Source organism: Rhinatrema bivittatum, chromosome 13, assembly GCF_901001135.1.
Source record: "Rhinatrema bivittatum chromosome 13, aRhiBiv1.1, whole genome shotgun sequence".
In the NCBI taxonomy this organism is placed as follows: domain Eukaryota; kingdom Metazoa; phylum Chordata; class Amphibia; order Gymnophiona; family Rhinatrematidae; genus Rhinatrema; species Rhinatrema bivittatum.
The window spans coordinates 6258968-6273248 of record NC_042627.1 but is presented as its reverse complement, the minus strand read 5'-3'; the positions used below and the strand labels follow the sequence as shown (position 1 = coordinate 6273248).

Below are 14281 nucleotides of genomic sequence, written 5' to 3'. Positions count from 1 at the left end.
GTCCCATACTGGGGTGTTGTCTTCATCCCTCTCAACCCCAGAGTTCCCTCTGTCCCACACTGGGAGGGGCTGTCTCCTCTCCTGTCCCATACTGGGGTGCTGTCTTCATTCCTTCTCAACCCCAGAGTTCCCTCTGTCCCACACTGGGAGGGGCTGTCTCCTCTCCTGTCCCATACTGGGGTGCTGTCTTCATTCCTTCTCAACCCCAGAGTTCCCTCTGTCCCACACTGGGAGGGGCTGTCTCCTCTCCTTCTGTCCCATACTGGGGTGTTGTCTTCATCCCTCTCAACCCCAGAGTTCCCTCTGTCCCACACTGGGAGGGGCTGTCTCCTCTCCTTCTGTCCCATACTGGGGTGTTGTCTTCATCCCTCTCAACCCCAGAGTTCCCTCTGTCCCACACTGGGAGGGGCTGTCTCCTCTCCTGTCCCATACTGGGGTGTTGTCTTCATCCCTTCTCAACCCCAGAGTTCCCTCTGTCCCACACTGGGAGGGGCTGTCTCCTCTCCTGTCCCATACTGGGGTGTTGTCTTCATCCCTCTCAACCCCAGAGTTCCCTCTGTCCCACACTGGGAGGGGCTGTCTCCTCTCCTGTCCCATACTGGGGTGTTGTCTTCATCCCTTCTCAACCCCAGAGTTCCCTCTGTCCCACACTGGGAGGGGCTGTCTCCTCTCCTGTCCCATACTGGGGTGTTGTCTTCATCCCTTCTCAACCCCAGAGTTCCCTCTGTCCCACACTGGGAGGGGCTGTCTCCTCTCTTTCTGTCCCATACTGGGGTGTTGTCTTCATCCCTCTCAACCCCCAGAGTTCCCTCTGTCCCACACTGGGAGGGGCTGTATCCATTCCTCTCACCCTCAAATCTCCTTCTGTCCCAAAGTAAAGATTTGTCTATTTTAGACCAAAAGAACCAGGGAAGTATCAAGAGTGACCTTTGTTTTCAGTTTTTATTTTTCCTGGGAATTTCTATGTTATAACAAAACAAATCAGTGGACAAAAGTTATAACACAAAGGAGAAAAATCAATGGAAAAGTCAATTTTCCACTCATTTTCCCAGGAAAATTAAATATAAACTGAAAACAAAGTATAACAATAAATAAAATGCAATACAGATCACAGAAACAGATCACCAAATTGTCAGGATACGATCCAGAATTTCCAGTTCTGTAAGGTCCGGCTTCGGACGTAGCTATCATACAACTGGGTCATATGATCTGAGTGCTGGACAACAACTGGAGCTCCTGTAATTGGCAGCTGTTGCTGGTAAGTGCTGCAAGAACAGAACCAAAGTCACATACAGTGATTTGAGGGCAAACTACATCCATCCACAGCTGCAAAGCCTGAGTTTAAAAGGATTCTGGGTCCTCCTATGCAAATAAGCCTGCAGGTCTGTAGTCAGAGCTCTCCTAGAGCTAGCAAAGTTATGCTCTGCTATTAACAAATTACAGTAACATTATCTAGATATGCAAATATAAAATTCCCTAGTCACTAATATCACATTTCCAAGTTCTACCCTTAACTATTTACACAACCCTATTAACTCAGAGTATTATCCTCTTACTGTAACATATTACCCCAAAATGGTTTTAACTATTTATCACGAGTATTACCTAGGTATGATAATATAACAGTTAAGTACAATAACATACTACTCAGGAATGGCAACATGAGCATTTTAATACCAAGGTAAGGTACAGCAAAGCTGCTTATCTGTAACAGGTGTCCTCCTAGCACAGCAGGATGTTAAAACTCACACATGGGTGACATCATGGGATGGAGCCCAGCACGGAAAATTTATGTCAAAGTTTCTGGAACTTTGACCGAGCATACTGAGCCCTAATCCATGAGTCCACATGGGGGTCATCTTCAATCTCATAACACAAAACTACAAAAAACTAAAACAAACGTAGGAGAAACCCAACTCTGCGGATGGCGGGTGGGTTTCATGAAGACTAACATCCTGCTGTCCTAGGAGAAAGCAGAGTTGCTTACCTGTAACAGGTGTTCTCTTAAGACAGCAGGATGTTAGTCCTCACACATGAGTGACATCATCAGATGTAAAACTTCTGTCAAAGTTTCTAGAACTTAGAATGGCACATTGAGCATGCCCAGCATAGAATTACATAGAAGGGATGAAGAATTACATAGAATTACGAGAAAAATAAAATAAACATAGGAGAAACCCAACTCCGCGGGCTGGCGGGCGGGTCTCGTGAGGACTAACATCCTGCTGTCCTAGAGGAACACCTGTTACAGGTAAGCAACTCTGCTTTCTCCTAGGTCAAGCAGGGTGGTAGTCCTCACACATGGGTGAATCCCTAGCTACCGACTGCTCCTGAAAACAAGGGATAAACAGACATCTAACCAAGTGCCAATGGGCACAACAACACTGGTGCTGTTGGTCACAGAGGGAAACAGCCGGAACCTGAAAAAAGTGGACTCAAGGCAGGAAGAGTTCAGTTCTAGAGCTGAAAAAGATTGGTCATCCCTATCCAGACAGTAGCGAAAGGCCAAAGTGTGGAGGGAATGCCACCTTGCAAATCTTCTCCATAGGAATTGCCCGCACGTGGGCTACCGAAGTCGCCATGGCTCTGACAGAATGAGCCTTGACATGACCACTAAGGTACAGTCCCACCTATGTATATCAGAAAGAGATGCAATCCGCTATCCAACTGGACAATGTCTGCTTACCAACTCCCAATCTGTTCTTGTCAAAAGAGATGAAGAGTTGCATGGACCGACTATGACTTTCTGTCCGCTCCAGATAGAAAGCTAAAGCCATCTTACAATCCAGACTGTGCAACGCCCGCTCGCCTTGGTGCGAATGAGGCTTGGGAAAGAAGGTAGGCAGGACGACTGACTGATTAAGATGGAACTTCATCACCACCTTGGGCAGGAACTTAGGGTGCATGCAGAAAACCACCTGGTCATGAAAGAACTTCGTGTATGGAGGATAAGTCACTAACACCTGAAGCTCACTGACTCTGTGCATTGAAGTAACCGCCACCAAAAAGATGACCTTCCAGGTCAGGTATTTCAGGTCACAGGAGCTCAGCAGCTCAAAAGGAGCCTTCATCAGCTGAGCCAACACCACACTGAGGTCCCAAGACACAGCGAAAGGCTTCAGGGGAGGTTTCAACTGAATCCGGCTTCGTATAAATCATCCCACTAAAGGCTGCATGGAGATGAGCGAACCATCTACATACCTTGATGACTTTGGAGCCGAAATGGATGGTGCCAGCAACACATGCGTTATGGATTTTGCCTGTGCAGAGTTTGATGTAGATGGTGCCAAATTTTTCAGCATCACACGAGATCCCTCTGATGTTTTAGAAGATGTATGTGCCTCTTTCTTTCCCAATAGGGATCTCTTCTTATTCCAACAGGAGTGGGAGGAAGAAACTCTGATTTTATGCTTGTAAGAGACTAAGGTCTTTTCTTTAGGAGGCTCTGGTATTTTTAAAATTGAGGTTATTTTCCCCTCTGGGGAAGAGGCCTCCTAAAGCAATTTCACTTATCGATTGTCCTTTGCGATATTATGACCCAACCTGGAAATGTCATGTGATGGTCCGAGACATTTTAGACAGCTGATCTGCTGTGGCCATTTTATGGTTACACTTCCTGCATTGCTTGAGCGGCAGTTTCCCCAACATGACTAATCTACTCTAAACCTAATTATATATTTTTATTTTTGTTTTTTTTAGGCTAAGGAGATGCAAAGAGAGACATGAAACAGAAAACTGAGGAAATCCATAGAGGAAATGTGGTAAAAGACAGGCCAGCTGAGAGACAGTAAATCACGTCTTGCTGCTGTGGTGGAAGAAAAAGACTGAAGAGACTCATGCGAGGCCAGTGCACGGGAACTCCCATGCAGCACATCCACACCAGCTGTCGTCACCCTTTGTGTGGCTGAATTTGGCCTGACTGTCTACAGAAAATACGTACAGCATCACGTTGCATACACACGAGGAGGGGAGGGAAGCGAGACCAAAAGCAGAGGAAGCGGAAACAAGTTTGAAGGGAAGGCAAGCAGGACGCCTGCACGGCTCTCACTCGCTCACCTGATGGCAGCATTGAGTTCTTCCATCTCAGTGCGCAGCTGCTGCGTGCTTTCCAGCATGCGGCGGCGCTCCTGCTGCAGCCGTGTGATATACCCCACCGACTTCTCCAACAGGGCAGCCTTAGTCATCTACGGACAGCAAAGCAATGTGGTTGTCAAGTTATTTCTACATATTTAAGTAAGGAGCTGACAGACAAGTTGCAGGTGGGACCTTTTGAGCTATCCTCGCTTCATTAAGTCAATGAAGAAACAGTGCAATTACACAGAGTCTAGATAATACAGAATCAGCAAAGGCCTAGGCTCCCTGCATGTGCCATTACAATTCAGTAAAGGGAAAGAACTGGGGGAGGTGCTGGAGAGAGTGAAACATTATAATTCAAAGGGTCTGAATCTGATAACGGGTGAGAAAGCCAATGTCCTTATTATACCCTCTCAGATATAGGCCCATTAAACTGTCAACCCCCTCTCACCCCACCCGTTCCCTTTACTGAGCTGTAATAGAATATGCAGGCAATATAAGATCTTGCTGAGTCTGTGCTATTTAAACCCAACGTAACTGCGCTGTTTCCTCACTGACAGGGACGGTTACTTCTCAAAAGCAAGTCACAGATGGATTAAATTTGTTCAATGAAAAGGTCTCACTTACAGTTTTGTCTGCTGAAACATTTCTTCTTCTGTTGAGAGAACAGACACACACAAATAGTGAAAGAAAAAGAAAGATAGGGAATGGGAGAGGAAGACATGACTGATTTTGGTAGGGCAAGTGGGCTCCTTCCTGCAGGCATTTCCTCTGTATGAGGGAGAGGAATTTATGAAAGGAGAACATACATGTGCAAAGAAGAGACGACAACAAAGGAAGAGCTGCATTCAGATGTTTTTTGTGCCTGCCTTCATAGTATGCCAAGAAAATAAATGGTGAAGCAGAGACAAGCTTGAGTTACCTTTGCACTGGGCTGGCCATGCACAGGCAGTACCAGGCTGGCCAAGACCTTTAAGCCACAGCTGATCTTCATCCGTCGTGCCTGATCCGCAAACGTTGGCGTTGGTCTCCACCTGCCCTACAAATTGCATTACATGATCCGTTTGTAACCAATCAGAAAAAAAAACTGATGTAAAACAGATGACAGCAATTGGATTTGGAGACGCCTGGCCCATACAGTACACACAAGTGTTAGTAATGGACTGCGATAGTAATTATGCTACCTTTGCCGCACTTTGTCTTAGTGATGATGATGTGCTTTCCTCTTCAGTGACAGCTTCTTCATCTGGTTTAAAATCTAATCAGCAACACAGAAAGAAGACAATTGTGAGTGAGCAATGCTGCTCCATGCACATTATGAAGAACTCAATACGTGCTTTGTAGAGACATTCTAAGGTATGGTATATGCAAGCAATGGAATGTCAATTAGAGCAGCAAATTCACAAATGTTCAAAGTGCGACTGATCAGAAATGCACTGGGGCTCAGAAAGTGCAAATTCAAAAGGTCAGGCACACCTATTACCAAATTCTCAAATGACGTTGAGAATTTGGAGGTTGCCTATGTTTTAAATTTGCCTTTCATTTTACCTGAGAACATTTACCAACTGAAACAAGTAATTACCGGAGGTACTTGAACAGAATTCATACCTGTGTGTAGATACACCTGCCCTTTTGGCATACCAGAGTGACAACCCATAGCAATATTTAGTTCCCAACTTAGGCCTATGCCAACAAATAAAGGACATATATTGGTTGTGCCCCATTAAGCCTTTCCTAAAAGATAATACTGAAGGTTTGTCCTCTGACAATGTCTAAGAGAAATGTAAGTTTACCATGACAAAATATGATGAATTCTCTGAAACCAAGGTTGCTATTACAATCAACGCTTGGTTAGTTAGCATTCCACTGAAAGAGATTGCTATTTCTAACAAACATGATGTTATAAGTAAGGTCCCCTTACCCAGTAATGTTTCTTTAGTTACACTGTCTAAGAACTCTATAGTCACTGTAGGGGAGTGTCCTTAAATTATCTGGAACTAGACCTTGTTCCCACAGAGATAGAGATTCTAGAAATGTTTCAGGGCCATGAAATCAACTTTGATGAAAACCTGGTATATCTTTTGGACTATAAAGACTCTCACACTGTTGAACTATATGTGGACCAGGACACAGCAAAAATTGCTGACTACAACTATTATTCCAGAGAGGAAGATATTTTGCAAACTGATTCTCCTAGGAGAAGCAGGACGGTAGAAGATATCATTAGATGGAGCCCGGTATGGAAAGCTTCTGTCAAAGTTTCTAGAACTTTGACTAAGCACACTGAGCATGCCACTATCCATGTGTCTACCTGGGGTCCCTCTTCAGTCTCTTCTTTTCCGCGGAGTTATTGCCTTGCGGACATGAAGCTCACGCTTTTTTCTTTGGAAAACTGTATTTTTGAGTTCATCTCTCGCTCTTTTCCCATACTGGGACCCTCGATCCCTTCCTGGCTTAGAGGCGTTCTTTGTGGTTGATTACCGACAGTACCATCTCCTGGTGGCCGTCGGCCATCGACCGCTTGGCAGTTGCTTTTTTCCATGGAGTCCCCCGGTTTCCGCCGCTGCCCCCAGTGCTGACATTTGCAGGCTTTGTATGAGCAATGGCATAGTCGGTCCCCTTCCAGCTCCCGAATGAGGAAGACTCTTGGTGTCCCCCCACCAGTGTTGCCAGAAAGCGAGGTTGATGCCCCTTATGACCCGTGGAAAGATGAGTCTTCGGTCTCTTCCTCTGAGGAACTACTTTCTGAGCACTCTCCTCCAGAGGAGAGATGCTGCTCACTTCCAGAGGACCTGAAATTCGCAGGATTTGTATGAGCAATGGCGGAGTCTGTTCCCTTCTAGCTTCTGACTGAGGAAGACTCCAGGCACAAGATGCTGGATATCCTACAGTTCGTGGATGCTCTTAAGGAGGTTGTTGTAGTCCCAGTCCATAATATCTTCAAGGGCTTGATTGTCTAGCTCTGGGATTGTCTGGTAAACAGGAAGACCGATGCGGTGTATCTAGTACAACCATCTACTGGATATGAGTATTTTGAAAGCTGCCATGACACTGGTTAGTGCCTGTATTCATTAGTTAACTATCCTGAAAGTAAGTTCTATTCATACAGAGTATTTTGAAAGCTGCCATGACACTGGTTAGTGCCTGTATTCATTAGTTAACTATCCTGAAAGTAAGTTCTATTCATACAGAGGAGACATGCAGCACCTGTTGGCTGTAAATGGTTGGTCAGGGTGTTTGCTGACAATCTCATGACCAACACATCTAGGTGTAAAAATCTCCTTGCCACAGATATAACCACAGAACTCTTACCAGCAGTGGCTGCTCTGATGGACAGGGGTACATCTGCCTTTTCCGTTCTCGGTGCTGCATTCACCAGGACCGTGGAGGAGAGATTGGAAAGTTCACAGACCTATTCAGGATAAGACAAGGTTAAAGATGGAAGACAGAAGCAGACCAAGAAAGATAAGAAGAAGAAGCAGAGTTCAAAAAGACAAAAACGGCAGACCCAAAGAGGAGAAAAAGAAAGAAAAGCAGTTCTATTGTCAAATAGGTGTTATATTTTTTAATATACAGTGTATGTTAGAACACGATCTAAATGCTATAAAAGCATGGAAAAATTATCTTGGAGGACAATACTTCAATCTGTTATAATCAAGATTTGTTTACTCTAGAAAGGGGCTCTGTAACAGCAATAATTTGTATTACATATAAAGCATCTGCAACTGCAAATAATCCCTAGCGTATTTTATGCCAGGGCACTTCAGAAAGCAAATTTTGCAGCCACCACCGGGGTGGCTGCACACCAACAGCTGAGAAGGACCAATTCAGTTACTGTCTATTTATAAAGAAGTAACAAAGATGGATAAAGTAAGGTGCCCAAGGTCACAGACACAACGGCTATACCAGGACTAGAGTCCACAAGCTCCCACTTCCTCCTTTCTACAAAACGTAGCCACAAATTATAAGCACACAGACCTGCTCCAGTGACGACACTGGAGACAGGTTGGAGAAGGCAGATTATAAACAAAGGAAAAACTCTGAAGTGCCTGCAGTCATTGCCAAGAGCAGTGAATTCCATGTATCTCCCGGAAATTCCTTCCAGCATATAAAGTGCTATTTGCTTTTGGCCTTGCTCCCTGAGTGCCGTGCCCAGATCCAGGTTCTGAGTAGAAAGAGCGCCACGTTTTTACTTATTCAAGGAAAATTCCATCTCCTGTGCTGGGTGGCTGGAGAAGTGCCCTGCTCCATCCCTCATTATCTGTGCTGGATTCTGCCATATCGCTCCCAGCCATCGTGCAGGAAGATATCACACACACACACACACACACACACAGCGAGCTCAGCTGAGCAGGGAAGGACAGAGTTTGTCACAGTTTTCTGCTCAAAGAATTCCAGTGGTTGGTTCTGGAGTTTCAGGGGTTTTGTGAGGTCACGGTCAAATGGCACCGAGCCATCTCCAGGAGGCTCCAGACAGTGGCTCCCAAGGAAACCGCAGAGCCACAGGAGATTCAGCTCAGGTTTTGCCGCATTCATGGAAAAGGCAGATGCAAAGTCAGCAGGTTACAGTGTGCTAACTAGATAGAAAAGATCTTCTACTAACCAAGCTTTACTAATGCAGTCTTCTTAAGCTCATGGCTTACACCTGGATTTTAAAAAGCATTTACAGACTTAAAATTGGGTTTTACATGTGTAAATGCCCTTTAGCCATGTAAATGGGCTTTTGGAAATTGCTACAATATATGCAATTGAATTGTCCATAGGATACTCACGTGTAAGTGCACTTTACGTGCGTAAATGGCTTTTTTAAATTGCTACGATAGTATGTAACATTTACACATGTAACTCCTTTGAAAATGAGCTCCTGTGTGTTTAAGTATTGAGAGAACTGTAACGCTGTCACACCTCACAAGGATTTCAAGGCGGCTAATTAGGTTAAAAAAAAAGAATAGATTGCCCTATCTTTTGCTTATTAAGCAATTTCTATTATTTATTTATTACACAGTTTTTGCCATTAGGACAAATCAGATATTTTAATGTAACTAAATCTCATTTCTCAAAGCTTAATTTAGCAGGAAAGTTTGGTACAAGTCACTGGTCATGCCAGTGTGATGAAAATTTAACCATTATGGCCCTTTTCTTTTAACCTCTATCATGCATTGGGGATTCTAGCCAGACAGCTTCCTGCTGTCCATTTGGACATCCAGCTCATTCAGCCAGACACTGTGATGTTGCTTTGTAATAGGGAAGAATAGGAAAGAGCCTACTGGGAATTATAGTCCCAAGGAGAATAGGAAGCAGATCAGCAGGAGCAGCCCGGAGCATGTAATGACTTCAGGGCTGATTGGGAGAGCCAGGGAGACAGAGCTCATGAGAGGCAGAGTCAGGGGGTCAGAAGGCTGCCAGGCGAACAGAACCGGGGTAAGCTTGGAGCTAGCACTCGAGATGGGCTCTAGACCTTAAACTAACTACAGACCCTGAGATGCCAGGGCTCTAGCTCTAAAGAGCGCTTTGGGATGTTGCATGAAGTCTGTATATAATAAATGCCTGCTGTACATGTCTGGAATGCCCCTGTGAGGTGGCGAGGTAACTGGAGGTGAGAAATTCAGAGGGACTTCATCCAAGGAAAATCTACTGCTGAATATACCCAGCATTTACGCTACAGACTCACCCACACAGACTTGACTGGATAGCGCTCAATATCTGCACTCCCTGGCTAAATTTAGGCCCTGTTTCCAGAACATCCCCTGCCCTCTCCCTTTTTTTCCTCAGCTGCTAAGTGAGGGGAAATGTTCAATTACAGGTTTCTATCCAGGTACTCAGAAAAACCTCTTTATCTGTGACGTAAAAACCTAGGAGAGGAATAAAGACAGCATTTTCTGCACGTTTGCTGGTCTCTTGGTAGTTCTGGGCTACCTGGCAGTTGCTCAGTGCAGGACATGGGCTGTATCCTGTCACACCTGGCCAGCCTGGGGGATCAAACCCAGCCTGTAACAACCAGGCCAAAACTTATTACAGTCACACAGCTCATATTATTTATTTGTGCATTTGCAAGCTGTGATCCCATTTGTTAGTTTAACAAGATGATGGTCTTAGTGAGGGAAAACATGAACCGTCTGCTCCTTCTTCCGGGCTAGTCTCTGATCCAAGGATGAACATAATGGTGTAAATAGCCAGGAAGTGAGATATCAGGAGAGGAGGACTAACAAACACATACATCAACCAAAATGTAAACCGGGGTGATATGTATACTATACAGGAACCCCGGTATATAAATCCTTTAAATAAATAAATAAATAAATAAAATCCAGCCTGACCAACTGGAAAACAAGGAGCCATTTATAGAACACTGTGCTTCTCTTTCTTTCCAAAATGGCTGCAGAGCCACCTGCAGTGTCACAACCAAGCCATGATGTCATCTCTTGATGAAGTTCAAAGGGCACAGAAATGGTCTCCACGAGCAAGAGCTCTTGAAATTAAGGAACAAGCACAGGAAAACAGGAGAAGAACCCCTTCCCCGAGTATTGCAGATGTGATTGCTGGGCTCAGAGATCTGCCCTCTTCACAATGATGGTGAAGCATATGGTCGAGGCTGAGATTTCTGTCTATTAAAGACAGCAAGACATTGTGGGAGATATCTGCACCAGCCATGCTGATATTAGACCACACATGGAAGTAACTGTGGTGACTTGCTTTTATGTATTCTTCTAATAAAGGTGTTTTAGAATTGTGATGGCCACAGAAGAAAAAATAAACCAAATATTCCCTAAACTGACCTATGAAGAACGTTATATTAAGGATAAATCAACTGCTCTTCTCAGCCTGCAATATACAACATTAACTGTGTAATTAAAGAGAAAACACTATGTCACCATTTAAAAATTAAGTAAAATTGTACCTTAGTAAGAAATTCTTGAACAACTTTCTCAGGGCAATCTGGCAGTTTTAATGTAGAAATGCCCAATACTTAGCAGTAAGGTGTAACTGCAACACCGGTATTTACTGAGAATCTGCTGCCACCTTGTGCCTGCTTCCTAGCAAGCATATGCTCCTTTTTGGTAGGAAATTCCTTTTTCTATGACAATGTATCTGTGAGAGCAGGACTGCTGATGGGTTAAACAGTGCTCAGGGTAGGGTGTGTTCTTGGGATTTAATGGTTGGGTTAAAAAAAACTTCATTGGGCAGAGGTTCTGGTCTATTTCTGTCTAGATTTCTTAATCACATGGATATACGAAGTGGGCTATTCGGGAGGCACTGGAAATTGCTTTGTTTGATGCTGGAAAATGGGTAGTTCTGGGGTTAACAGTGTCCTTGGATGTCCGAGGTATCTCTTCGCCTATTAAGAGGAGAGACATTTTTCATTACCCAAAGAGGCGCTCGACAGCCATAGCGCTTTTACGTGACTGGGTGGGTCAGGTGTATTATTCTCATAATTCTAAGAGCAGGGGTGATGCATTCTGATCCTCAAGGCTCTACCGCTGAAGATACACAAGACACAAAAGAATTCAGAGGGCAGTGTGTCTTTCTGAAGAGAACCCGTTAATGAGCAGACAGTGGTGGTGGTTAATATATATGGGCCAGATTAGAGTCAGAAGGGCGTTCTATGAGCAGCTAAAAACAAAACTGGCCAGGTTCTTGGGACATCCCATTCTCACGGGGGGGAAACTGGAGTGCTTATATGGATCCTGTCTTGGACAGATCCCACCAGAGGGGAGCTGAGTCCAATAAGGGTCTCAGATCCTTTGCACTAGGGATGGACCTAGTAGATGTTTGGAGGTCCAAATATCCCAGTCTGTTTATAATACACACAGTCGGCTGGAGTCTTTTTTCCTTTCTACTACACTCCTGTCCTACCAACAGTGGGGACCGGTGGGGCTCCTCCCCACAGGCAGAACCAACTCCCCCTCGGTCCAAGGGTCCACCACCATAACACCGTAATTCCAGAACGTATTTATTTATTTTTAAAGGAGAATCTCCTCCTCGCTCCTTCTCCTGCCACAGCACAACCAAGTCCCCTCTGGGACCAGAAACCCCCTCAAGTGGGCTCATCTAAGCATCCCAGGGGCCTGGCCCTAGCTGCCTCAGAACATAAAATCCTGCTGCACCACCTGCCAGTCCAACCATCTGCTGGAGGCAGAGAACACTGGTTTTTCTCAGCGCTGCACCATCTCTATATAGTGGTGATGACGCCTTGGACAAAATCTGTGCGTTCTGCCTCCATCTGCTGGTACGGGGACACAACTCATCTAGATGAACTCTCTGGGCTGGTATAGCAGAATGAAATGGAATTACTAATATTTCACAAAAGATTGTACCATGAGAAAGGAGTGAACTTTACATTTTTTCCAAAACACTGTTCAAGTTTGACCAAACAGGCCCTCAGAGGATGCACAGTGCTATAACTTTCTTCTCTGGGTTTCAGTGCTATCTTCTGGACCCTGTGTGCCCAACTGTCGGCAGTGGGTCCCCTCCAACCCATCACAGAGACTCAACCAGAGCACACAGCTCTTAGCCGTAACAGTTGCTGCTGGAAAGAGGAGGAGTTCTCTCGTCACGCATGTAAGTATGAATTCCAGAGAAGCGTCAGCATAGAGGCAAAGGCAACGTCTGCTGGAGGAGATGGGGAGACATCATGAAGGGACATTTGGCAATCCTAGAAATCTCAACAATGGAAGAGGGCATCTTGTTACCATAAGCTGCGATTTTTCTTTGGAAGTCATTACAGCCACATTCTGTGTTACTCGTATTTGTTGGTGACCTTCTGGTGTCAAAAATACACCATATTCACAAGTCACAGAAATATCTCGTCAAACTGGCACAGACAAAAAAAAAATGACCCTGGGCCAGCCTTCAATGTGTGACAGAACATTCATTTATTGCTGCTGATCCCCTTTCACATTTTGAACCCTCAGGATGAAAATCACACACTGAAATCTGACTGGCCGAGTGGCAGACAACAAAAGGTACAGAAAGAAATATTACCTGGCTGGAGTTTCTTGCAGGCAGGAGGGACTGTGGAGCTGCTGGTGCTGGAAGGCAGGAAGAAACCAAAATTACCACAGGAAAACAATCTGACAACACAACATCATGTTTGTCTTTTCTACATTTTAGTGAAATCTTTGTTTGCTCATAATTCACTTATCTGATAAAAGCTGCACTTTTAAACATTACACCAGATGTATGAAGCATTTTTTTTTTTAAATAGGTATAAAATGGGGAAAGCAGAGTTGCTTACCTGTAACAGGTGTTTTCCTAGGACAGCAGGATGTTGGTCCTCACAGATGGGCGACATCTTCAGATGGAGCCCGGCATAGAAAACTTTTGTAAAAGTTTCTAGAACTTAGACTGGCACACTGAGCATGCCCAGCATGCCACTATCTGCGCGTCCACGTGGGGTCACTCTTCAGTCTCGTAACATACAATTCACGAGTGAAGGAATAACAGAACACAGGAGTACCCAACTCCTCAGAGTGGTGGGCGGGTTTTCTGAGGACTAACATCCTGCTGACCTAGGAGAACATCTGTAACAGGTAAGCCAGTCTGCTTTCTCCTAGGACAAGGAGGATGGTAGCTGGGTGAATACCAAGCTACAGGCTACTCCCAGCAACAACCATGACCAACGGGCACCGTACCGGGTGCCAACGGGCACAAAAATAACTGCAGTGCTGTTGGTAACATAGGGAGACAGCCTAAACCCAAAAAATGGTAGGGAGAGTTGAGTTTAAGCCCAGAAGAGATTGTGAAGGTCAGATTGGCCTAAACTGCTGTCATGTCGACAGTGGGCAGCGAACATGTGTAGGGAACTACATGTTGCGGCCTTGCAGACTTCAGCAATGGGAACTGTTTGCAAGTGGGCAACCGATGCCGCCATGGCGTTCACAGAAGGAGCTTTTACTCAGCCTCCAAGCTGAAAGCCCGCCTGCACATAGCAGAAGGCGATACAATCTGCCAACCAGTTGGACAGGGTTTGCTTCCCCACCTCAACGCCCAGCCTGATGGTGTCAAAGGATATAAAGAGTTGCGAGGACTGCCTGTAGCCCACTGTGTGTTTGAGATAGAAAGCTAAAGCTCTCTTGCTGTAGGTTAGGTTGATATCATCCGGGGCCATGGCTCGATTCCCGCCGCAGTCCCTACTTAAGAATCAATGGTGCGTGCACCTAGGGAGGGGCGTGGTGCGAGGAGCAGCGTTTCTCCGCGGGCCACGCAG

The 14281-nt window shown here is 45.2% G+C and overlaps 1 protein-coding gene across 3 annotated transcripts in view; it reads right to left on the bottom strand.

The window, feature by feature from the left end:
* The window catches only part of LOC115074985 (MLX-interacting protein-like), a 57274-nt gene that overhangs the window by 5947 nt on the left and 37046 nt on the right, over window positions 1-14281 (bottom strand). For all 3 annotated transcript variants that reach the window (XM_029575027.1, XM_029575028.1, XM_029575029.1), the window contains 6 exons: window positions 13057-13103; window positions 7387-7486; window positions 5259-5332; window positions 4997-5113; window positions 4057-4184; window positions 1142-1265 (listed from right to left, as the gene is read on the bottom strand). In XM_029575027.1, the coding sequence (XP_029430887.1) occupies window positions 1142-1265; window positions 4057-4184; window positions 4997-5113; window positions 5259-5332; window positions 7387-7486; window positions 13057-13103 (590 nt within the window). The remainder of the gene's footprint in view (window positions 1-1141; window positions 1266-4056; window positions 4185-4996; window positions 5114-5258; window positions 5333-7386; window positions 7487-13056; window positions 13104-14281) is intronic.